Source organism: Tetrao urogallus (genome assembly GCF_951394365.1).
Source record: "Tetrao urogallus genome assembly, chromosome: 1".
NCBI classification, from domain to species: Eukaryota; Metazoa; Chordata; class Aves; order Galliformes; family Phasianidae; genus Tetrao; species Tetrao urogallus.
The window spans coordinates 117,595,521-117,619,878 of record NC_136813.1 but is presented as its reverse complement, the minus strand read 5'-3'; the positions used below and the strand labels follow the sequence as shown (position 1 = coordinate 117,619,878).

General features: G+C 43.8%; 1 protein-coding gene across 1 annotated transcript; it reads left to right on the top strand.

Annotated features, from left to right (window-relative positions):
• Positions 1–175: 175 nt before the first annotated feature.
• On the top strand, positions 176–23,065 carry NCAPD2 (non-SMC condensin I complex subunit D2; the record flags this gene model as incomplete). The annotated part of the gene is made up of 31 exons (XM_079549354.1): positions 176–302; positions 457–532; positions 639–697; positions 1,153–1,334; positions 1,772–1,911; positions 2,229–2,356; positions 2,439–2,562; positions 2,645–2,792; positions 3,349–3,546; positions 4,108–4,242; positions 4,779–4,860; positions 5,487–5,664; positions 5,895–6,016; positions 7,064–7,285; positions 8,625–8,799; positions 10,225–10,309; positions 10,469–10,602; positions 11,980–12,112; positions 13,438–13,522; positions 13,627–13,788; positions 14,035–14,261; positions 15,269–15,380; positions 15,675–15,798; positions 15,979–16,134; positions 16,355–16,532; positions 17,475–17,569; positions 19,807–19,887; positions 21,764–21,950; positions 22,181–22,307; positions 22,424–22,591; positions 22,983–23,065. 31 exons carry the CDS (start codon positions 176–178, stop codon positions 23,063–23,065), a joined length of 4,233 nt encoding a protein of 1,410 aa, XP_079405480.1.
• Between the last annotated feature and the right edge of the window lie 1,293 nt (positions 23,066–24,358).

Sequence of the window (24,358 nt, the reverse complement as noted above, 5' to 3'; positions counted from 1 at the left end):
AGCGGGCTGTGCTGCGCTAACGGTCGCTGTGGGAAGGAAACCGACGATTGGTCGAGGCCCCGCAAAGGCCGCGGCGCTGCCGGCCGCTGATAGGCCGGGAGAGGAAACGGGGTGGGGCGAGCGTGATCCGCGCGCGCGGTTTCGAGTGCCTGTGGCCGCGGCTCCGTGCGGGGTTATGGCGGCGGCGCCGTGCGAGTTCCAGTTGCCCCTCGCCGCTGACGATCTGCTGCGGGGCGACAGCTCGCGTCACTATGTCGTGCAGGAGGTACTGTCTGTCCGCGAGCTGCCGCCCGCCATCGCAGGTAAGGCCCGAGCCCTTCCCCTATTGGGCTAGGCCCTTCGAGGTCCGGCCGGCCTAAGCCCGGGCAGAGCAGGCGCCGTCAGACCCGGCCCTGCCGGCGGTTCGCAGCTGTCCCCGCACCGCCCCTCGCTCACGTTCTCCTCGTCTCCCCGTAGCCTTCCGGGCTGCCTTCCGGGGCCGGGGTGCGTTGGCTGTGCTGCAGCATTTCGACGCCGTTTACAGCCTGCTGCGGTAAGTAGCGAACGGAGGGACCTGGAGGCTGGAGGGGGGCCGGGAGCTGCCGCCTCTTTCCTGTGGCGTTTTCTTGCTGCCATGATAAGCTGTGCTTGCCCCACAGCCACTTCCGAGCCCTGGATACCGCTGCCAAGGAGGATGCCCTGGAGCTGATGATGCAAGGTGGGTGTTTGCTATCTCCGGGCAAAACTGGAGTCACAGGGAGGTTGCTCCCGGGCAGCAGTTTGATGATGATATAAAGGCTAATGTGACTCAACCGGCAGGGTTGCTCCTTCAGTCCATTCCAGTATACGGGTCTGTAATCTTGGTGGACAATGCAGAGCTGTGCGTGTTCGCTGTAAGGGCAGGCCGACAGAAAATCCCCTTCCCTGTGTCCCTGGGAAATAAATCCTTGGGATGTGTCAGTTCTGAGCAAGTGCTTCTAGGAACTGACTGGTGACTGGGGAACAGGATGGGAAAGTGCCTCTGAGGTTTTGGCTGTAGGGGGCAGCCCATGTTACAGCTGGTGAGATGTGAGCACACATCTTTGGTAATCTGATGACTGCTCTAAGTCTCCAACGGAGAGGATGGCTGAGGAACCTGGCCAAGAACGTTCATCTTTTTCTATCTTTCTCCAGTGGTGACTCATCATTCCAATGAGCTTTCTACCATCTTGAGTGATTCTGGGCTAAGCCATACAGACCGAGATGCTCACCTCAATGCTCTTAAGATGAACTGCTATTTGCTGTGTGGCCTGTTGGAAGCCTTTGAAATGGAAGCCTTCAAGAGTGGTTTGGCGGAGGTGGATCCTGCTGGAAAGGTGGGTGAGAGAACTGGGGAGAAAATGAGATGAGAAATGTAGGAAGTCTGTAAGCTTGCTGAACTCTGTGTCAAAGAGTATAGCTGGGTTTGTTTAAGCATGATGATGGGAAAAGCAGTGCCTAATGTGGAGTTCTGTAAAATCCTTTCTGGAAGACAGACAGATGTGTGTCTAAACATCAGCAGAGATTAAAATGACCAAGCCAACTTTGATCCTTAAGTGGCTACCTGGCTGTCAGTATTTTCTCGAGTTCCATTCTGTGCTCAAATAACAGTGGTCAGATGTGGGCATATACATTTCTTGTACATCTAATGGTATCCCTCTTGATGCTTTTGAGTTTAACAGCTGTTTTTGTTTCAAGGGAAATGGGATGGTGATGGTGTTTTTGTCTTATGTTCAGGATATCGATGAACTGCATTGCATACCTTTCTTTTCAGAACAAGAAGAGCCGCACCAAGGTCTCTGGATTCTCATGGGAAGATGAGAGGGAACCGCTTTTACAGCTGCTCACACAGTTGCTGCAGCTGGATCTCCGTCAACTTTGGAGTGGTTTGGTGGTGGAAGAAGAGCTTGTCAGGTAAGACAGCCCTTAGAAATAGTGTCTGTATGTTGGGAAGAAGGGGTTAAATTGTAAATCTGCGAGTGAGATGGTATTACAGCCCTCTGTAGGGTACACTGTTGGATGTGGAGTAAGCTGAAGCAAAAGTGAGTGGTTGAAGAACCACTTCTTTTCCTCATGTAAAATTCAGATGTTTTTTGCACAGTTTCTTATGGTTATTGGATAATCTGCCTGGTTCAAGAAAAAGATGTACCTAGTGCATATTTAGTGCAGTTTGCTAGAATAGTCAATGCAGACTGCTGTAGTGAAGTTGTCTCTCTTCTCTACGGTTTTAGCTTACTGACAGGATGCTGTTATCGTATACTGGAGAACTCAAATATTGGTCTTCAGAGGTATCGGGCCACACGAGAAGCAGCAACACATCTGCTTGCTACAGCTCTGACTCACTATGATCACATGTTCAGTGAGTCCATGCTTTTTTCTTTTTCTGGATGTTGTTCCTAGGAGTTTCCTTAACCTCTTTTTCTCCCTTCTCTTGTCCAAAGGTGCTACTCTGAAGATCACACAGATGCTGCAGCACTTTGAACATGTAGCCTCAGTGTTTGCTCAGGCTGTGACTCTCTGGGCTAAAGAATATGGACTGAAAAGCATAGTAGGTGAACTGCTGAGGTGAGGAAAAATGCCCCAATATGTATTCTTCTACCCCTAGAAACCTGAGAAGCCCTTTTCCTTATTTTATTTTTCTGTGTAGGGAAATTGGACAGAAATGTCCACTAGAGCTGGCTCGTGATACTTCAGGAATCAAGGGTTATGCTGTCTTCATAACTGAACTGGCAGAACAAATTCCTGCACTGGTGCTATCCAACATGAGTGTTCTGCTGCGGCACTTGGATGGCGAGGTACATTTGCAAAATATTACCTGTGCAGAAAAGACAAGCAGTAGAACTACTGCTATTTGATTTTTCTTTTTGAGAACAGAGCATCTTTCACAGAGATCAAGTAGCCAAAACCTGCCATATGGAACAGGTCATGCCCTTCCCTAAAACATGCAGAGAAAATACACACATGACACCTACTTTCTGGCTGTTGCTTCCAGGCATCGGAGAGCCAGAGGGATCTGACTACTGTTGGATCAGTCTGCTGTCCTTTATTCTTCAGTACCAAGTTACTTCAATGGCTTTCATCATGTTACTTTTTAGTAAAGTGCCCTTAAAAACCTTGTGTTTTGATGGTAGTCCTTGCTTTCATGTCAGACCTAGCTGGATGGGAGGGCTGGATTGCTTAGTCTTGCAGGCCATGTTCAGCCAAGGTTGATACAAACTCTGGAATAGAGAAATTCAGTTAAAGCTGGAGCTTGACAGTTAGAAGGCCCAGACTGTGGCCTGTCCTTCCCCCTCGGAATACCAAGTTGTATTTTTTTCTCTGTTCCTGGTTCACCAACTCATCTTTTTGCAGAATTACATGATGCGAAATGCCATTTTGTCAGCAATGGCAGAAGTGCTGCTACAGGTGCTGAATGGTGACCAGCTGGAAGAAGCTGCTCGTGGTACTCGGGACCATTTCCTAAACACTCTGCAAGCCCACATCTGTGATGTCAATGGATTTGTTCGTAGTCGGGTGCTACAGCTTTTCACTCGAATTGTTCAAGGCAAGGTAAATGTGTTGGGAAAACGGCTCCGCCTTTGTCTCCTCCTCCCCTCATCTGAGGGAATTTCTAAGGGAATTTCTGTCACTGATCTTTGTTTGCAGAGACTGAAGTGAAACCAACAAAGGCATTTGAGTATTAAAAAAGTCTTTGAGTATTAAAGTATCTGTTGTTCTTTTTTCCCAAGAGACCAAAGATCCTAAGGTTAACTAGGGAACAGAAATTGCATGCTTTTAGATCTTACCAGTACTGATTAGAAGAAAGAGCTCGTTGTGCAAGCTCTTTCTGGACGTTACTATGGGAAAACATCTCAGAAATACTAAGACTCTTCTCACTAGACTCCTTGGTAACTTTTTGTAAGTCCTTGCTTTCAACAGATCTTGGGCTAGAAGATGTATGGAGGTCTCTGCTGACCTAGATTTTTCTAGGAATCTGTAATCTGTGCCTTCTCATATGCAAGCCACAAGTAGAAGAGCATGTGTGTATATTGATTTGTCTGCAGGAAAACAAATTGTCAGGAATTTCTAGGGCTTCCTAATGACTTTGTTTATGCTTTCATTGTGTACTAGGTTCTGCCTTTGACTCAGTTCCTGTCTGTCGTATCCCTGGCTGTTGGGCGTCTCAAAGACAAATCTGTGGTGGTAGTTAAAAATGCCATCCAGCTCCTGGCTGCATTTTTATCCAATAATCCCTATTCTTGCAAGGTAATTCCCATTAGCATGGTGTGTATGCTAGAAGTGTGTCTGCAGGCTGAGTATCTGCAGTATGGTATGGGCAGGGCTGTGGTCTTTCCATGTTGGCCTTTCAATGAGACACAAGTTTTGACTATGCAAATGGGAGCTTTCTGAATTTTCTGTTGTTCAGATCTCATGTTCTCTGGGTCTTCACTCACTGTAATTGGTAGGTGTGCAGGGCCAAGATGGTTCTGGTCTTGATAATGGAAAAACCTACAGCAGTTTGATGTGAATTCACTGTGGGATTTCTTTTCTTAGGATGAGAATTAGGCTTTAGAACTTTCTATGCAGAGCTGCAGTTTTTATGTTCGCCCGCACCTCCTCTTGAGTTTCTGAGCCTCAGACTGGCATTTGACAGCATCTAGGATGGTGGCCAGAGTTTGCTACTTCATTTTCCAAAATCAGAGTTTTCTGAGGTGATTGATAACACTAAGGAAATAGAGAAAGGAGAATTCTAGAAAAATGGATAAGGAACATACTACTTCTTTTCTTCTTGGCATTTTCAGCTGAGCTGTAGTGACTTGGCTGAGCCGCTCGAGAAAGAGGTGCAGAAGCTGCAAGAAATGAGGGACCGTTGCAGAGAAGCAGGTAATTTCTTTCTCTTTCCCATTTTCAGGGTGTAATTTGTACTCTGGCCAATAGGAATTTCACTCTAGGCTTATTTTTCCTCATCTTACACTTTCTCCCAAGTTTTGGTGGCTTTTATCTCAGATCTTATTCATGTGAGACAGTGAGTCCAGATAACTGGGGAATAAACTCACAAAAGTCTTCATGCCATAATGTAGTAAAAGGACCATATGAATGTCTGTACTTACTCAACAGTGTTATTCTCAGGGCAAGAACTGAACATAAGTACGAACATCCTCTCAGGCTTCAATTGCCAGCCATTCAAGGACAGATTCTGCCAGGAGTTTGGTTAGATATGAATTTCAACTTGATTAGCCTTGAACTTTCTGATGTCTAGAGACCAATAAATAGCAAATGATGGTTCTCTGTCATTCTTCTCCTTAGTCTCTTGGAATAAAAAAAAAAAAAAAAAAAAAAAAAAAGTTCTTACCTACTCATATTCTAGTTTAGGTGGAATCAGAAATGGGAATAGTGACTGCCTAAGGAAAAAAGCCTAGCATTTCTCACTTCCAGATGAGTTTCTTTCCCCACTTAAGCTATCATTTGAATCTTCTCCATTCCTCATTCTGTCTGCCATTTCTTTATAGCTCCAACAATCACCCCAGAAGAAGAGTGGGAAGCAATGCTACCAGAAGTTAGGGCTGCTGCAATGCAGATCCTTCAACCACTGCAGGAAGAAGAAGATGAGGAGGTGCTGGAAGTTGAAGAAACAGCAGAGGGTACATCAGAGCAAATCACTGGAATGCTGAGGAAGCTGAATTACAAGTAAGAAGGCTCTCAGTCTCTTGTTCTCTATTCAAGGAAGGTTTGAGGTGCAGAGTAAATGCATGACTTTCGGTAACTACTCTATGGGAAGGCACTGACATGGGCACCTGGTACAATGTGCTGGCAGGAACACCTGGCTTTCCTGGGAGTTCTGGGCAAAGTTGCATGGTTTCCCTTATATTCTGCACTAATGGGTTGCTGGTGTTCTCTTGGGTTCTGTCATTGACCAGGAGTGCAGTTCGCCTCACGCAAAAAGCGCTGCACCGGTTCCATGGGCAAGAGCCCTTCAGTAGCTCCAAGGAGAAAAATGAGGAGACGACGATCCTGGGCATTCTGAAGAGACTTTACACAGGTGACTACAGCAGATTGGTCTGTCTCTTCCCTGCATTTAAACTGTTGCTAGAGTTAGGCCAAAACTGTCTGGACAGCTGCATCTCTTCTTTCAAACTGTGGGCCTCAGTATACATCTCGGTATGCATGTACTCAGCAGTCCAGAGTTGCACCACCTGTGGATCATTTCCTCATGTAGTGGCCTGGTCTCTTGTCTGGATCACACTAATCCCAGTATTTCAGTTCTGGTGAGAACAAATTCATGTTCCCACTATAAGTGCACTTCTACTGCTTTAACTTATATGGTGACTGCAGAAGGGAGTGAAGCCAGTGTTACTCATGCACTTCTGTCCTGTCTGGATTTGTGTGGAGTTCTGCTTCCTGAACAGGTGGTGGCACATAATGCTCACTCTTAAAGGCTGATACACCAAGTATCAGATTCAAGCAAAGTCTAGCTCCTCTAGGCTCACACTTCTTGCTGTGTTTTACGACTGTGCATACTTTATCTTTTGTATTTGCTTCAGAATAAGGTTTTCTTGCTTATTCTCCTGAGCTAATTTCTGTTTAAAAAAAAAAAAAAAGCTACTATCTAAATAATCTTCTCAATTTTGTCAGCTACACACACTTGTACAAACTGCTACAGAGTAGCAGTTTTTGCCTTCTCTGTACTCTGTCCTGATTCTCTTTTAGGTTCTCATCCATCTCTGAGGAGGTGTCAAGATCAGATTAACCTCTTCAGTGTTTTTATGGTATTTAGGTAAACTGGACCATGCCTTTTTCCACCTGTCTTAGTTGATACTTCCGTGATGTGCTGTGCTGTAGTGCTGGAGTCTGTGCTATGATAAGCTGAGATGTTGTCTTTGTAGCTAAATCTGCTATTCTGCCAGTGTGTCTATTTTTTTTGGTTGAGTTGGGTTTTTTTGTTTGTTTTGGGTTTTTTTTTAATGAAAGTCTCCGCTGATTTTTAGTGTCAATAAGGGGTGAGTGAGAAGAATTTAAATGCCCTGAACTGTGCCTGCTTGTCTTATACCTTCAATACTGCTAACAAACAAGTGTTGATGCTGTGCAGGTTTCTGCCCAGGTGAGAATAGTAGGGATTCTCCATGTGACAATGGCAGTCTTACAACTGAAGAAGCTGTGCCGGAAGAGCAGCCTCAAGAGCAGCCTCAAATGGAGCTGGTCAAACAGGAGATGTTGGTGCAGTATCTACAAGATGCCTACAACTTCTCAGTGAAAATCACTGAAGCCCTGAGCCTGATCAGCAAGCTGATGTATGAAAACTCTGTTTCAGGTGTGTGAAATAGCCACGGGGCCTTTTTTCCTCTGTTTGTAGTTTCCAGGTTTGTCCCTTTTTGCTGGAGAGGAGATATTGGAGTGGTGGAGCTACAGGGGAAAGGTTGGAAGAGCTGCTGTTCACTGAGCAGATGTTGCAGGCACTGGATTACTGGAACAGCAAGCACCATCTACATGGATGTTGTGAGAGATTTGCATTAGGGCATGAGTGGGCTTTTTTAGACGTGTACGAGCCAAATTTTTAAATATCAAGATTAGGAAAAAAACCCAAACAAGCAACAACAACAACAGCAACAACAACAACAACAAAAAAAAAAAAAGAAAGAAAGAAAAAAAGACCAAGATGACTACATTTATGTAGGTTCTCCTCTTTTGTGGGATGTGGGAGGGAATCTCAACTGCAGTTCTTCCAAAGTAAGCGTCCAAGGAAGCTGCATTCTGTTTCTTGGTGCCTTGGTGCAACTTCAGGTGTTACAGTGGGGTAAAGAGAGGAGCTGAGCAGTGTGTCTAATTAACTTCATGTTTCTTTAAACTTTATTTCATAGCTGAAAGTGTTACTTTTCAACAGGCCCTATTGCCTGGTCCTCTTCAGTTCACTATAAAAACATGAAGTGATGAGCAGTCCTTTAGGTTATTTCAGCTACTAATATTTAATATTAATGTGCTTGTCGTGAATCAGTGTCCCTGAGGTAGAGACTGGGTACAAGTCTTTCCTCTCACACCCTCCTCCCACTTGCTAACCACTCACGTAGTTCTGGGGTGCAGGCAGGTCTGTACACCTGCATTGTGCAGATGTTTCTTGGGGCTTTGCCTATGATGGCTTTGTCTGTACTAACTACTCATGTTTTACCTATACTAAGAAAGCAGGTTTGGATGCTGCTAAGTGATTGCACACAATAATGAACTCTTGAAGCAGCATCTCTGTAGGACAACACGCAGTACACCATCAATACAACAGCTAGCTTAGTTACAGCATTGCGTTGGGACAGCTGCTTTATATTTGTTGTGACCATAGGATCTCTTTTTTTCCAAAGCTGCTGTTTCTTAGAATAGATATATATTTTTTTTTTCTATCTCAGTAATGGCCTCTGTGCTCTTCTCCTAGGTCTATCATATCACGTTTAGCTCTAATATTGCTAACTTACCCCATTTCCTCCAGGGCATCTATATTTAATAGTGGCCCTATTCTGACTCAAGCCATTTGCAGACAGTAGCAATGATCTCGGGTACTTCTAGGTCTAGGTATGAGAGCAGTATGCCTATGAATTCGTCTTAATGGCCTCTTCAATAACGAGAAGGAAGGAACTGCACTAATGCAGCTGTTCTTTCCTCTGCAGTTGTTCAAGAAGCAATTGAGTTCTTTGTGACAGTCTCGCAGTTTGGTGTGCCCCAGGCACTGCTTGGAGTCCGCAGGATGCTTCCTCTCGTGTGGTCAAAAGAGTCTGGTATCAAGGAGGCTGTGCTGAACGCCTACAGGCAGCTCTATCTGAGCCCCAGCGGGGATTCAGAGAGGTATGGGTTGTCCTAAACAGAAGTTTTTTATTTATTTTTTCTCCTTTCTGTTCTACCAACTCCCCAGAGAAGCATCTCCTATAGGTCCTGTATGTATTCATGTCTAGGAAAAATTAATGCAGAAGACCTCCATATGGTCTCACCTTCTGTGAGAACTCACAGAAAGCAATGCTGTGAATTATTTTAAATGAAACTGGTATCAGGCACTCATGCTGAACTTTCTCATAAATTTCACTCTCACATAAAGCACTGCAAAAAGAGGAACCTGCTCAAATGGTCTGAGGAGGGTCAGCATGGTGGGGTCAAGGAGAGTGAGCTACTGAATATTTATCGCATCAGTTGGGTTCTTGATGGCATCAATTAACTGATTTTTTTTTTTTTTTTTTTGACAAGTGTTTCAGCACATTAGGAAGCCAACTGCTAGGGGACAGATCCCATGTCTTGGAAATGAAATGTTCCACCCTTCTTGGGCAAGGTTTTAGTCCAATGTTTGTTCCTTTATTTTGGGTTTTTTATGGCTATAGTCTGTCCTTTCACAGGATTGAGAATAAGAGGAATGGCTTACAATATAGTCTAGACTTACAGCTATCTTTCTGATACCAAACCTCAGTTTTTGCTGCCAAGTTGTGCATGCTGTGGTCTTATCTGAGTTGTAGGAGTTTTGTTCCTCATCTAAACAACATACTTCTCAGTGTTTACTGGTTTTCTTGCTGTCTCTTCTGTCCTTGTTTTTTTCACTATATGCTGTTTCTTTATCCCTGACAGTCCACCAGGTATTTTTAAATTATGATTTGAGTGCTTTCACACGCAGTTCAGTTGGTATTTCATTCAGAATAATCTAAAATTTTTCTTTAACAAAACTCTACACATGGAGGATGAAAGGATGGTGATGGGATCTTTATTTGCTGACTCTTACTGAGGATCTAGAATGGGATGCTGAAGTGCTCTTGCTTGCTTGTTCCACAGCAAAGAGGAGCTGCATCTTTTCTGTAGCACGTCACTTGCTTCTTTTTCCAACTCTTGTCCATGTGCACCTTTGTTTATACCTTTAAGGCAATAGGCAGCACCCTTGCTTCTTCCTGCTGCTTGATAGTATTGTCTGGATATGGCTGTCCTGCCGTTTGAACTCTAGCCTTATTTGTTCGTATGTTTCTCATGCTCTAGTGGATAGACTTGTGTTTATATTGTGACTTGTACTTGAGAGGGAACTAGGAAGGGGCTGGTGTGAGCCTGTTGCCAGGCATTTGTGCAGAGCATCAGTAGCCACAATTGACTTTTTTGAGCTCACGCTGTCTGCACTGAAACTTGAGCTGGGTGATGTTATCTAATAATTGCCTATTTAGAGAGCTGAGGACAAGTAATCGTGACAGTTCCTTTTTATTCTTCTTTTTTTTCTTTTTTTTAATTTTATTTAAACTTTCAAAGGGCCAGGGCCCAGAACCTGGTGTGTTCTCTCTCCCTCATCATGGTGGATGCATCGTTAGGAGCAATACAATGCTTAGAAGAAATAGTGAGTATATGTATTGTCTGAGTTTGGATTATATGTGTTGTTACAGATCTCTGTTATACGTTATATGAAAACAGCAGTCAATGCATGTAATGTCTTTACTAATCTGAAGTCCACCCTCTTCTGGCTTTCCCTGCTTGTTTTATTGCATTTCTTTTCCAGATCTCAGAGTTTGTGCAGAGAGATGAAATAAAGCCTGCTGTGATCCAGCTGCTTTGGGAGCGGTTCACAGAAAAAACCCAGTGCTCGCCACTGGAACGCCGTGCAGCTGTGATGCTGCTGGGGATGATGGCACGGTAAGCTCAGGGCCCAGTGTGGTCCTGTGAGTGGAAGGATGCATAGGGAATTACTCCTTAGTGAACAACTGTGGGTGCAGGATCAGCTGACCCTTGTTCTGTAGCCTGAAAAATAGTAACCAGGCCATGGGGTGACGAAGCTTGGAATTAAACACAGTTTTGTTGTGTTTGAACAGCAGTCTCTGAATAAGTGTGATCACAGTACCTTTCTTGTGTCCTGAACACCCACGTCGGGCTTTACCATGCTACGGTTCAGCACTTTGTGTTTTGATAAGAAACTGTGAGAAACTGCTGAATAGAGATGCCTAGAGCCTTAGCATGGAGGGAAATTAATCTGCTTCCCTCTCTGTGGACAAAGAGGTTATAATTACACTATAATTTGTTTAGCTTAAATAATTTATAACTTAATTTCCTTCATTTCCCAACCTAGTAACCCTTGGGTGTTAAGCCTACCTGTTAATTTCTTGTTCTTCCTACTTTACTCCTTCATCAGTTAAAAGTAGGCCGGGATGATGATGGTCTGAAAGATCTTGGCACTACAGTAAGAGCCATTTCGGGAGCCTACAGGCAATTCCACTATTTGTGTATTAGTTATTCCTTCCATGATATTTCTGTCACTCCATCCCATGTGCTTGCAGTATAGTTGTAAGCATAAATTCAAAATTCCTAAAATCATGGGATATCCACAAAACTGTAGATTTGTAAGGCATCCTGTGTCGAGTTCATGGGTATGTGTGTAAAATAGCAAGATTAACTCCTCCAGAAATTTGCTGGAAGGAGTGATTTTGCTTTTGTTGCTGAGAATTATGCCAATTCTGTTTCTTATTAGATTCCATTTTTAAACGTGCTAGATACTCTTCTTACCCTCTCCAGGCAATTAATGTATGTTCCTCAGACCAGGTCTAGTATCTGCAGGATGAGAGGGAGGTGGGATTGAGGGTCGGTTGATTGGTTGGTCGGGGATTTTTTTTGCTGACCACAGCTTCCTTCACCCTGCCCCATCAGTGTAGAAAGTGCTGCCCTCTACCAGTCCTGAACTACTGGACTCTTTCTCGCTCTGTAACGTTTTTGTCTTAAGCTTTTAAGTTATACTCCTTTCTGACAAGGAAGAAATAAAGCATTAGTTTTTACAAATAGCCATACTTCCAATTTTGCTCAGTTTGGATAGCCACATGTACACACTGGAGTAAAGGTCTTGTCTTGTGTGGAGCGTGTACTGCCCCTATAGCTGTGTTTCCAGTCAATTCATTTATCTTTTTTCCCTTCTTGAATGACTGCCTTCTGCAAGCCACAAGGGCTATTTCTCTTGGTTATGGATATTTACCATGAAGTTTCATCAGCGCTTCCTGTGACACTCCTGTCCCTTCCATTCCATAGAGGGAAGCCGGAGATCATAGGCAGCAACCTGGATGTTTTGGTGACAGTAGGGCTGGCTGAGAGGGTGAATGAAGACTATCGCTTGGCAGAAGAAGTATGCAATGCAATCTCCAAACTTGCCAGTAATTCTAAGGTAAAGTTCTCACTTGGTCTTTGTAGTCACAGAAATAGTTACCTGGTAAAAGAGAAGCAGGGAACGGAGCTTACATTGAGAAAAGAGAATTTGTTATTGTTTAGGGCTTTTGTTTTGTTTTTGTTTGTATGGGATTTTTTTGTTTTTTCAAAATGAGGAAGGTTGAGACCATTCAGCAGCGCTTATCACACATCAGTGAACGTGCAATAAGAAAATTTTCATTAGGCAACTGCTGAATTCAAATTAGAAAAGAGTTCAGTGCACAAGAAAATCTGTTTTCCTTCCAATTCTCTTGCTCATGCTCCCCATTCTAAGCTGATTTATGTCTCCTCAACCATGAAGCACTTTCCTCGACTGATATTTTCTGGTGTTGTGATTCCTTTGCCCTCTCTGTTAATTGATATTTGGGAGTTGTTGACTGTATGGCTGAATATAAAACATGACAGGTTTTCAAATCCGTTCATGTTATAACTGGTGGCCTATCAGATGGTTTCTTTGATGAAGAGCAATTTATAGTTTTTAATGCACTTAGGGAAAAACTTTTTGTTTCTTCTTTTTTTGTTGTTGTTCTTGTTGCTTTGTTTTTAGTGCAAGTATTTAGGGTATTTTAATTCAGGAGTTGCAACATGAAAACTGCCCTCCTTCACACATCACAGTCAGTCTGGTTTTGCCCCTTTTTTTGGGGGACGTGACTGCAGGACCTCTGTGAATGAATGTACGTTACGGCACGCTGAGTTACAGCTATCTTCAGAATGAGAAGGGACTGATGTTTGAATAATTGTAGAAGCTCTTCTGCTCCTGCTCCAAACAAGAGGGTCATAACGGAGACTAAAACTATAGTAAATTGAGAAATTTTACTTCCAGCTAGTGAAAGCTGACGAATCTCAAGCAGTAGCTTGTTTTAATCAAGTATATCTTGATCAGGAACTCACAGATGTGCTGGTGTATCCCAGGCATTGGCATTCTTGGTTGTCTTACACCAAGCTTATGTGTAGTGGGAGCAGTACAGAGCAAATAACACCAGATTTAGAGTCATTTTAAGATTTTTAAGGGTTGTTTCAATTTGAGGTAAAGTAGTGGAACTATCTAGCTTGGCTTGGAATCGTGGTTTGGACAAGCTTCAAATCTGCCCAGTGCTGCCACCATGTCTTAAAAAGTGACACTAATGTCCCCGCTGTGTGTTGAGTGACAGAGCAGTGCTGGATGACCCTGCCATGGGCATAACAAGGCTTTTGGTTTAAATTGCGCACACAGCAAGATGAAGAGCCAGTGAGGGCACAGAGGTGTTCTTTTGTGTGGTAAGAGTAACTCATCTCTTTCTGCAGCCAGCAGGGGGGAAGAACAGTGTCCCATTTCGACTGCCGCAGGAACAAGCGCTGTTTGTGTGCCTGAGCGAGGCTGTGAGTAATGGTGAGCTCAAGTCAGCAGCAGGTTTGGAGGAGGTGAAGCTGGACTGTGAGGCAGTTTGTGTTGCAGCTGTTCTGTGTGGTACGTTGGCTCCTTTTTCTCATCAGGCTTCGCCCAGCCAAGCAGTCACTGGATCCCCTTCATGGAGGCAGCAGTAACGCTCATCTACCAACTAGCAGAAGGACCAGAGAAAATATGTGCTCACATCCTGCAGGTGTGCAGCCAGAAAGCTCTGGAGAATCTGCAAGAGGCTGATGGGCAGAAAGAGGGTGAGGGAAAAAAAGCTGGTGAAGCAAATCTGTACCCGTGGTTTCTGGTGCTATGGTTGGGTGGTCTGGGATAACTGCGGGAGGAGAAGAGTTGGGGCTAGTAGAGATGGTGGCATGGAGGAATGCAAGTGCTGTGGAGGGGTCTGTGGAGCATGAAGGTGGGTTATACACCTACTGAGGTTGGGCGGTAATTATACATGTATATTCCAAATCAGCGCTGAACTACAATAATCTTTCTTCCACTAGAGCCAGGGGCTTCTCCCAGCAGAGTCTCTGATGGCGCTAGCAGTCTCCCTACATTCCTGCTGCTGCACCTGGTGTCCCTTGTGGGACAGGTGGCACTGCGGCAGGTAGCGCATTTGGAAGTATCTGTGAGTGCGGAGCTGCGCAGGCGCCGCATCCTCAGGGAGGAGGGGAAGACCAAGAAGCATAAAGAGCGTTCTCACAGCAGCGCAATAAAGCAGAGGCCTCGGGTGAGACCTTGGTGATTGTTTTCCTGTGAACTTTGCTAATGTCCCAGCTACTGCCACAGCAAACTTCTAGTGGCCGTGAATTTGTCAAGGATTGACAGGGAGATCCTGTTAAGTGAAACTCCAGCCATTCTTGGGTTTGGAACAGGCAGGGGGAAGAAGCAAAGGGTAATAGCCTGACTAGGTTTATCTTCTTCGTTAGTTTCCTCTCTAACCATCACTTCCTTTATTAACATTGCAGTCTTTTCGCAATTGCTGTTAGTGGTGAAGAATGAGCACTCATTTGTGCACTGAGTTTTGTAAAAACAGTTTCCAGAAGTTTAATCTACACCTAATTCTACTACAGGGTGTTTTCCAGTGAAGTTGACTTGTTTGGGTAAGAATAGAAGAAAAAATCATCTCCCTAGACTTTCAGTCTTTATTAGATGGATACACTGCCGTGTCCAGGGAACTTTATACATTTTCTCATCTGCTCTGCTTAGGAGTCACTATCATTTCCCACCGAGGGGGAAGGTGTTATGAGATTTTTCCCAGAAGTAGCAATTGGGTGCAGATCTGATCCCCCTGTGCAATACTTTTGTCTCTTTTCTTCCCCTGTGTTTTTGTTTTTCCTTTGTGACAAGGTTCCTATAGTCTTGCTCACAACACCAGGAATTCAAAGGCTGCTTTGATTTTCTTTGCTTTTGGGATTTGTGTGTCCCTCAAGTTGTGTTTGACTTGGGCACTGATGCTAGTATCTTATTTCTGTCTCAGTTTGGTAGCTTCAATGACTTAGACTTTCTTTGGTGTACTGTGGCACATGCACTAGCAAATCCTGGACTAAATTTCACAGCTTCATGTAATTCTTACAGAAAAGCAAGTTACAGAATTCTGTCAGTCTATTCTTCCAGACTCTTGTCATGCTGCTGGGGATATGCATAGCACTTGTCACCTAAGAAAGAAGTACTTTGTGAAGGAAAGGATTATCATTTCCCATCGTCTCTTTTTACAACCATTTTTTTTCTACACAGAGCACAGGAAATGATACCACTATGGAGGAGGAGCTGGGCCTCATTGGAGCATCTGCCGATGACACTGAGGCTGAGCTCATCCGCAATATTTGCGAGATAGAACTTCTAGATGGTAAGTATGGCTCCACCGAAGAGCAGCACAGGTTCCATCTGTCACATGTGAGAGAATGGGAGGGGTGGGTAATGCATCTAGAGGAAGGGAGGCTGTTTCCTACATAAACAAACACTGTCATTTTTCTTCAGTTTCATTATAGGCTCTTTCTTTATTCTGTTTCTCTGAAGGTAGCAAAAGTGAGTTATCCAGCTCGTATAGTCTACAGGAGTTCTGCTGTAAATTCAATGATTTTTCTTGGAATGCTGCTTGAACAGTGCTAGTATATCTGCTGCTTTCATCCCCACTATCTAGAGAAGCACCTGTTTTCTGCCTTTGTTCCACTGGTGCTCAAGATCTGCAATAACCCTGGGCTCTACAGTGATCCGGCACTTAGAGCTGCTGCAGCCCTGACTCTTGGCAAAGTCTGCATGATCAGGTAACACTGACGTTCTCTTATCAGCTTTGCTGGCACTTAAGTACAATAAATGTTGCAACTCCCTTCTGGGGAAGAGGAAAAAACATGGATAAAAGAGCATACACTTATTGTCTCACTAATATCAGAGACTGGATTTCGGTTACTAACTTTGGCCTTCTTTTCGCTACCTTGTCCTGCCAGCTCTGAATTCTGTGACTCCCACTTGCGCCTGCTCTTCACTATGATGGAGAAGTCCCCTCTCCCTGTTGTGAGATCCAACCTCATTATTGCAGCAGGAGATCTGGCCATCCGTTTCCCCAATCAGGTGGAGCCATGGACACCACATCTGTATGCCAGGTAATGCCATGTTTATTGCTAGCAGAGGACAGGTGATAAGAACTCGATGTGAGGGTGGCACCGGGCTTCTGGAAGGTGAGCCTATTGGAGGAAACCAAATTTTAAGGCATCAGTGGAGGGAGACAACAGAACTGGCTTGTGGAGTAAGTAGGATGTGGTGGGTACTGGTAACTTAAGAGATGCTCAGCTGCTTTCCATGTTAATTATTTGCTTCTGCCAGGTTGCGAGATCCCTGCCGAAGTGTGAGGCAGACGGCTGGTGTGGTGATGACTCACCTCATCCTCAAAGACATGGTAAAGGTGAAAGGCCAAGTGAGTGAGATGGCAGCTCTGCTTATAGACCCAGAGGAAGCAATCGTGGGAGTGGCTCAAAACTTTTTCAATGAACTCTCCAACAAGGTAAGTGGATGCTGAGGATTCTTAGTTCATAAGAATAGCAAGGGATTGGTAAGGGTTGGCTTGATGACACGAGAATATGGAGTCCTGGAGAAAGTGTGTTGTAGGGGATCTATCTGCTGTTCATCTGTGTTGTCTAAATAAGAGTAGAAAAAGGGAATTTTGCAAAATGAGTTTTGATGTTGTCAAATTTGTCCTCATCCATTCACATCAGAAGGCAGGCTCCAAACCAGTGCTTTGTCTACCTGCTTACTTGTGCACACCTAGCACGGGCTTGGGAATAAGTCTTGTAAGAGTTCCCTGACTTCAGGCTCAGGCAGTGCATCATCTGAGACCTTTCAATGTTATTCCTGGCTGTGTGACATTGAGATACTTAAATTGAAGCAGTTACTGTCCAGGCAGGTAGGAGCCATAGCTCCTATTACCCCCTATGTGCTGCTGAAGGCCCTTCAGAATTTGAGATTTACTGCCTAAGAGGTGGCAGTGATGCTGGAGCTTTACCCTTTTGCCTTGTTCTGTTAAAAGGTAAGCCCTACTGTACTGGTTTTCTATCTCTGCATTGTCTGTAACTAAACTGCCTGTAAGCCTTGAGAAAGGGAATTTGGGTTGGGTCTTTTCCAGCAAGACGAGAGACAGTTCCTTGAGCTGAACTGTTCTGTATGCTTCCTTCCAGAATGTTTTTGTGCTGGGAGGTGACAAGGTTGTAAAGAAACTGCATCCAAGGCTGCCAAAGAGGGTTGCAGTTGTTGTTAGCTCCTCAGCTTTAGTCAAGTAGCCCCACATAGGATTGGCTGGCTGTGTACAGCTTGTTTCAAGAAGCTGATGCTTTCAGTTAATAGCTTTGTGCTGGGAAAAAAGGTAACTTTAAGTGAACAGCTTGTTTGTCTTGGCTCCAGCTGTCATTCATAATTTTGTATCTCATGTAGAACCTTGTGTCCCACGTAGGATAATGCCATCTATAACCTGCTTCCAGACATCATCAGTCGTCTCTCAGATCCTGACTGCGGCGTAGATGAAGAATCCTTCCACACTATTATGAGGTGTGTAAAATCTGAAATGAGGGTTAATGAAGTCTGTTCTGACTAGGACTATTGAGCTAAGAGCTACCAAATCTACAGAACAAACTACCATGGCATATATAATGCTTTTTTTCTCGTTCTCCTCAATCGGACTTTTTCACAGTCTGCATCTGAAAGGGAAGTCATCCCAAGGGGAACCAACCTACAGCCACCTCTTTGAGGGTGAAGGGAAAGTTCCATACCAGTGGTTTTTGACTGGAGTCTTTCTGTCAGTGAGATTCCACTGCATTTAGGAAGAGGGAGGATGGAATTTTGAACAGGCAGGAATTGCAAAGCTCAGAAAAAGACTACCAGTGAGGATAAGATTAATTTATGACTCCGAAAGTACATGAACATTTTGCTTCAGTTTTCAATGGGAGATACTGGGAAATATAGCTTGTAACTACTGATAGTACACAGAAGAATTTAGTGTCAGAGATAGAAGTAAATCATCAAAGACCATTATATGTGAAATAGATGGCATACATGAGAAGAATGGGATGTACTTTTGGAATTCTCAGTACAGTTTTTAATAAATGTCAAACTGGAGGTGTTCTCACAGACATAGAAATTAGTAAGTTTAGTACTTGCATTGAGGATGGACAGGGTTCATGTGATCAAGACACATACAGATCGATTTTTCTGCCTTCCACAGTATACAGGGAGAGAAATAGAAGTGCATAGCAAGAGAAAATGTATTGATTTAACAGAGTAGACAGAAGTCACATTATTCTAAAGCTAATGCAGAAGAGAACTGTGGCAGCTAGTATACCACTTTGAATTCTTCAGATAGGAAAGAAGGAAGTAGTTGAAACTGAACTATTTCTCCATGTAATAGCATTATATGAAGTGCTTGTATTATGGAGAGGATCTAGTTAAACTCAAAGGCACGAGCTGGGAGGAAGGGTGGCTTATAATCCAAGGATACTTGCCAAAACGGAGATTGTGGAGGTTTAGAAAAGAAAGGACCAGTGATGTCTGCTGATTGATAAGTAGCGAGGGAAGGATTGCTGGTAAAGGACTAATGGAGAAAGAGGATTGCAGCAATAACTGATCCGAAAACTAGTAGAACAAAATATAACAACCCCTGCTGTAAAGGTATGGCTGAAGTTAGCAAGAGATTCATTCCGCTTGCTATTTTAACAGATGCTTTATTTCTGCTTTCTGTGTAGGAAATGTTGAAATGCTGGTTAGACCTTGGTTGGAATGCTGTCACAATTCGGGTTGCTTAAATTAAGGAAAGATGAATTGAAATTTGAAATGGGGGGGGGGGGAGGGGAGTACTGAGTGTCAGTTCCATAGCTTAAGAGAAAGGAAGCTTGATTTGGTGGTGGTTGTAGGTATGACATAGACCAAACAAGGATCTACTTGCAGCAGCTACCTAAAAGCCAGCTGCAGCTTGACTGAGAATAAGTTAACAGAAATGTTGGTAGAAGAAAAAGGAGGACTATGTGCTATAGCTTTTAATACAGAGAATTCAGTTATTCAATACTTCTGTGAAGGCATCATGCGAAACATAGGAGTACTTAATTAACTGTCTTAAAGCCAACGTTGTCTTATTCCTCAAAAAGCTGAGAAAAATGTGGGATCAAGTTGATATTTCAGTTCTGTTCAGCTTTGTTCCCTCTTTACTGTAAAATAACATTCACTTTTCTGTTGTTGAAAACGTATAGCAATGTACCTTCAGCAAAATAATGATTTTTGAGAAAAGAAAGTCTCTATGCCATCCCACACTCAGTACAGTCTGCCTTTTCAGACATACTGGTCTGTAGCACAGCTCTGAAGTGGGGAGATCATCTGGAGGCGTTGCTTCTCTTAAAATTGGATGGAAGGAGCTGAGCAGAAATAGGTACCACAGCCTTTTCAGCAACCCACCTACCCCACACAGACATAAGCAATTCTCATTCCAGACCTGCAAGAGTCCTTGTTTTAGCTGTATAGCTAGCTGTATTTTATCTTAGGCAGGTGCTTAACAAACATGCAGTTATAATTATTGTAGCAGCTGTCCTCCAACAGGGACTGCAATTACTACTTAAAACACATTATATGCTAATAGCTTCTCCTGAACAGAGTCTGAGATGTGTAGAGCTTTCTGGTCTTCACATTTGGAGAGCCACCTAGCTGATCACTGGGCAGGAGGTCTGCAAGCAAGCCGTGGTGAAGGTAGAAATGGGATTTCCTCTATGGGCTTTCAGCTTTACTACATTTTTCCTTTGCAGACATCTCTTCTCATATATCACTAAAGACAAACAGACTGAGAGCTTGGTGGAGAAACTTTGTCAGCGATTCCGGACTGCCAGGTGAGTCTAAATCCTAAATTTCCTATCTTTCTCCTAAAATGCATGAAAAAAATGTGTCCTTGTCTTATTACACTGCAATCTAGTAGGTGGCAACTCTGCCTATGGGAAAGGGTTGGAACTGGATGATCACTAAGATCCCTTCCAACCCAGGACATTCTGTGACTCTTCGGGTCCTCTCCCCTTATCTTTCTGAAGGTAAAGGTTTTGTGAGAACTTGAATCTGCATTACTTACAGGTAGGCAAGGAGATACAACCCACGGCAGCTTTTATTCACCTCTCTGGTCCTTCTCCACAGGCACCTCAGTTAAAAAAAAAAATAAATTAAAAAAAAAAAAAGGTATTAAACTGAGGTGCTGGGATCTCCTTATCTGTCCCATTCTTCTTCTGTGTGGACAGGTTGCTCAGTTCTGACTATGCTGCAGATTGTTTTCTTGTTCGAGTGCTTGTGCCACATGATATGCATTATTCTATTGTCTGCAAGATGTGACTTGTTTGTGGTGCTGATTAAAGAGTATAGCAGTCCAGAGCCCATTCCATGCATCTGAGGTATCATTTTGCCTCCTGGAAGCTTTTTTTTTTTTGGTTGATGTTTCTTTCCCTTTGCACCTCAAGCTGTAACTTCACTGACTTTTATTTTACCTCAAGAAAAAACAGACAGAAGAAGTGAACCTGCCTCTGCCAAATATTTTCTTTGTTATCTTTATCTTCTACTGGATTTGGTGCACCCAACATTCCTCCATTCCTGTGGTGTTCCATCTCCACAGTTGTGACTTTGCCCTTGAGGTTTAAAGCTAATTCTGCTTATCTTGGCTGTTTGTACACAGTGCCTGGGCATGTGACCAACTCAGCTGTCTTGGGCAGTTGCATATTCCTGAGAAATATTTGGATTTTGTTTCCTGAGCCAGAGTAGAAAGTGGCCCCTCTCTCAAAATTTTATCCTAGGAACAGTGGTGAGGTCTTCAGACCACACTTGTAAAGATCCTTCTGGCTGTAACACATCTAGCTTTTGCCATGCTGTCCTAATGTCACCACTGTACCACAGAGATGATCGGTTTAGTGCTCACTAGAGGTAATGCTAGAGCAAGACTCTTATTCAAGGCTAATACAGGAGCTTATCAGGAAAGATTATGCAGCCACCATCCTTAGGATTTCTGGAGTTCTAATTAGCAACATGCCAAAAATGACTGTCTCCACATTTAACGTCTGGATGCTGCAGTTTTTTTCTGTGTCTGTTTGGACAGTATGTTTTGAGTGTATATGTAAGCCCTCTGTTCTGTACACATGCGTAAGGGGGACTTTGACCTACTGTTTTTACTCCCGTTCTGTCTCAGTGAGCTATATTAAAGACATTAGTTTGGATTTTTTTTATTATTTGCAACTTTCACTAGAATCTGGATCTAGCTGTCCTCTGACACAGCAGTTGCTATTTGTTTGCTATGTATCGTAATGAAAATGTCCTCTATGCCTGTAACTGACCAGCAAAGACATTTTCAAGAGCAGCCAGTTGTTTTTTTTTTCTTTACGCTTTTTAGTTAAAATGAGTGCCTTCAGAAAGAGCCCTTATTTCACTGCGTGTTTCTCCTCCTAGCCAGCAATAACTTCTGACGCTTCCTAACAAGTGACTGTGTTCTGTAACAGTGAAGCCTTTGTGTTTCTGACAGACACTAAGTCACTATTTTTTTGTGGGATATAGTGGTTGCAAGGTGTGGCACCCTGTAACAGGTCTGTAACAGAACATCAGTAAATCTCATGTTCCATAAGGAGGAAACACCTGTGGGAAATGCCTTTTCCTCACATGCTTCAGTTCGAGGTAGGATGTGCTCATCTTTACACACTCCTTTTCATATGAACTATGGGCAATCTTTGTCTTTCCCAGAAATGAACGTCAGTACCGGGATCTGTCCCACTGCCTTTCTCTGCTGCCCATCTCAGAGCGGGGCCTTCACAAGCTGCAGGACAACTTTGACTGCTTTGCAGACAAGCTCCAAGACCCGGCTGTCTACAGCTGTTTCCAAGCTGTGCTGGTTCGATTCCGCAGAGCAGTCGGCAAACCTGAGACTAAAGTAAGGATGGTTGGTGGGAAGCATCCAGATGTGGAAAACAAGTGCTTTATAAACACAGTGATCGGAAAGCTTTGCAGTTCTCCATGTTCAACAGGCTACTATTTCGCCTTAACGGAGATCCTAAATCCTGGAGCAGGAGATGGATACGCCGTGGATGTAATGCTTCTCTCTGTTGTTTTTTCTTTCTTTTTTTTCTTTTTTTTTTTGCTGCTGTGTTACAACTATACCAGGCTTTGGCTGAAGAGCTGGAGCAGAAGCTGTCTGCCTGCCATAACCAAGGGCTGGATTCAGCAGAGGTGTGCCAGGAAGGTGATAAAACTCCATTGCCAGAGCCAGCCAAGCGAAGACCAACAGCAGGTACCTTCCATTTGTGGGACTGCAGTCTTCCCTTAACCTTGCAGCCCAGCAGAGACGCCTAGGGAGTTTTCTTCACCCTTACAGACAGAAGACTGCTACCTTTCCCTTTTTCTTAGCAGGCTGCTGCCGCCAGCCCCTGAGCACAGCCAACAGGGATGATGATGATGATTTTGTCACACCCCGGCCACAAGCACTCCGAAACAACAAACGTGCTCAGAAGTCCCATCGACGCAAAAAAACTGTTATCACCTTCTCCAGTGATGAAGAGAACAGCTCTGAGAATGGTAAGGCATTAGATGTGTATGTTCAAAAGTAAAAACAGAGAGGTGGAGAAGGACTGCAGATTTAGTGTATCAAGGGTGAGAGCTTGGTGGAGAAACTTTGTCAGGGACTTTGGACTGCCAGATGAGTTAAAATCATAAATTTCTTCCTATCTTTCTTCTAAAATGCATGAAAAAACTTATTCTTCTGGTCTTAGTACACTTGGTCTAGTGGATGGCAACCCTGCCTATGGCAAAGAGTTGGAATTGTACGATCATTAAGGTTCCTTCCAACCCAGGACATTCTACAATTCCTCTGGAAGGGAGAGAGTGCAGATGGGGATCAAGAGCTGCATGCAGATTTCTCTGTTCAAGGCAGTGGAGTGCTGGTTGTTGACACATTTTACTCTTTTAGAGCTACTGGCAGAATTAAGAGAGGAAGAAACCCCCACCAAAACAACTCCCATCACCAGGTCTTCAACCCGACGGCTGCGCTGAGGGAACCATCTGCCACTGTCTTTAAAAATAAAGCTTGATTTTTGCAGCAGTCATCTTCTCGTCTGAATTACCACATAATTTCATAGTGCTTTAAATGAAGACAAAATGGAAAGTCATGCAACAGGCTGAAAAGATTCCAAACCTGTCTGGTATCTCCACGATGAAAGACAGTGATTAACATGGCTGCTACTTTCCCTGTTTGCCTGACTTTGCAGATGGAAAACACACTGCCCTGATTTAAACAAACAAAAAAGTCTGATCTCTGGGAAAAAAAGAAAATAGCCAAATGTAATCACTGAGTATGCTTATTCCTTCCCCATTTTGTACTAGGGTATAAAGTACATAATTCAGCTTCTCTTGACACAGGCCCAATAATTTTGCTGGGTTGAGGTCCTTTTATGTTGGATTGTTTTGGGGGCTCTTGCTCTGCAGAGATCAGCAGGACTTTGAGGGGAAGTTACCTGCACCTTTTCTTGAACAGATCTCAAAGAAAAGGTGAGGAACAGTGGAAGGCAGAAGCTGATATAGACCATGCAACCTGAATAGGAAAGAAAATACAAATCAGTTCTTTTTTTAAGTGCAGATTTACTTTTGTCAAAGTTACACAAGATAACTGGTGCTTGTTACGCAGGTAACACTGCTCATCTCGCTGCAGTTAAGCAACACCAGTGCTCAGGTCAGGCCTAGCACTTAGACAAGTGAAGTGCCTTAAGTGTGAATGTTAATCATACAAACAGCCTTTAACCTCCTGTCTCGCAGGCAAATTGGCATTTGTCCCAGAGCTATAGCACAGATTTATTTCCTCTTACCTGGCGGTTGCCTAGAAAACAAACACTTCTCAAGCCAGTGACTTGCTGGATGGGAACCAGAAGGGTCCTGTTCTCAGCGGGTTCCTGCATATCTTTCCCTGGTCTTCCACTGAGTGTCTCGCTGTTCCCACAGTCACTGTAGTTTTCTTCTGTCCACCAGTGAGGAGAGCCTGCTGCTTGGTTCTCTGGTGTGGTTATAACAGTAAGTAGCGACAAAAGACTGCAGTAGTTTATTTTGATCCCTATATAAAGGAAGCGTTAGAAATTGCGTAGCTTTGCAGTAGCCTGGGAATGTGTTTTTATGCTGATGGACATAAACACATTAGCAGCTTGTAGAAAAGACCAGATGGGGAAATCACAGGCTGACAGCTGTGTTTATGGGGATGGGATGTGTAAATTAAGTCTCCTTGCAGCCGCTGCTGTAGAGACAGATACCAATATACCCCTCCCACATGCAAATCCAGCACACCTGTGAGAACAGAAC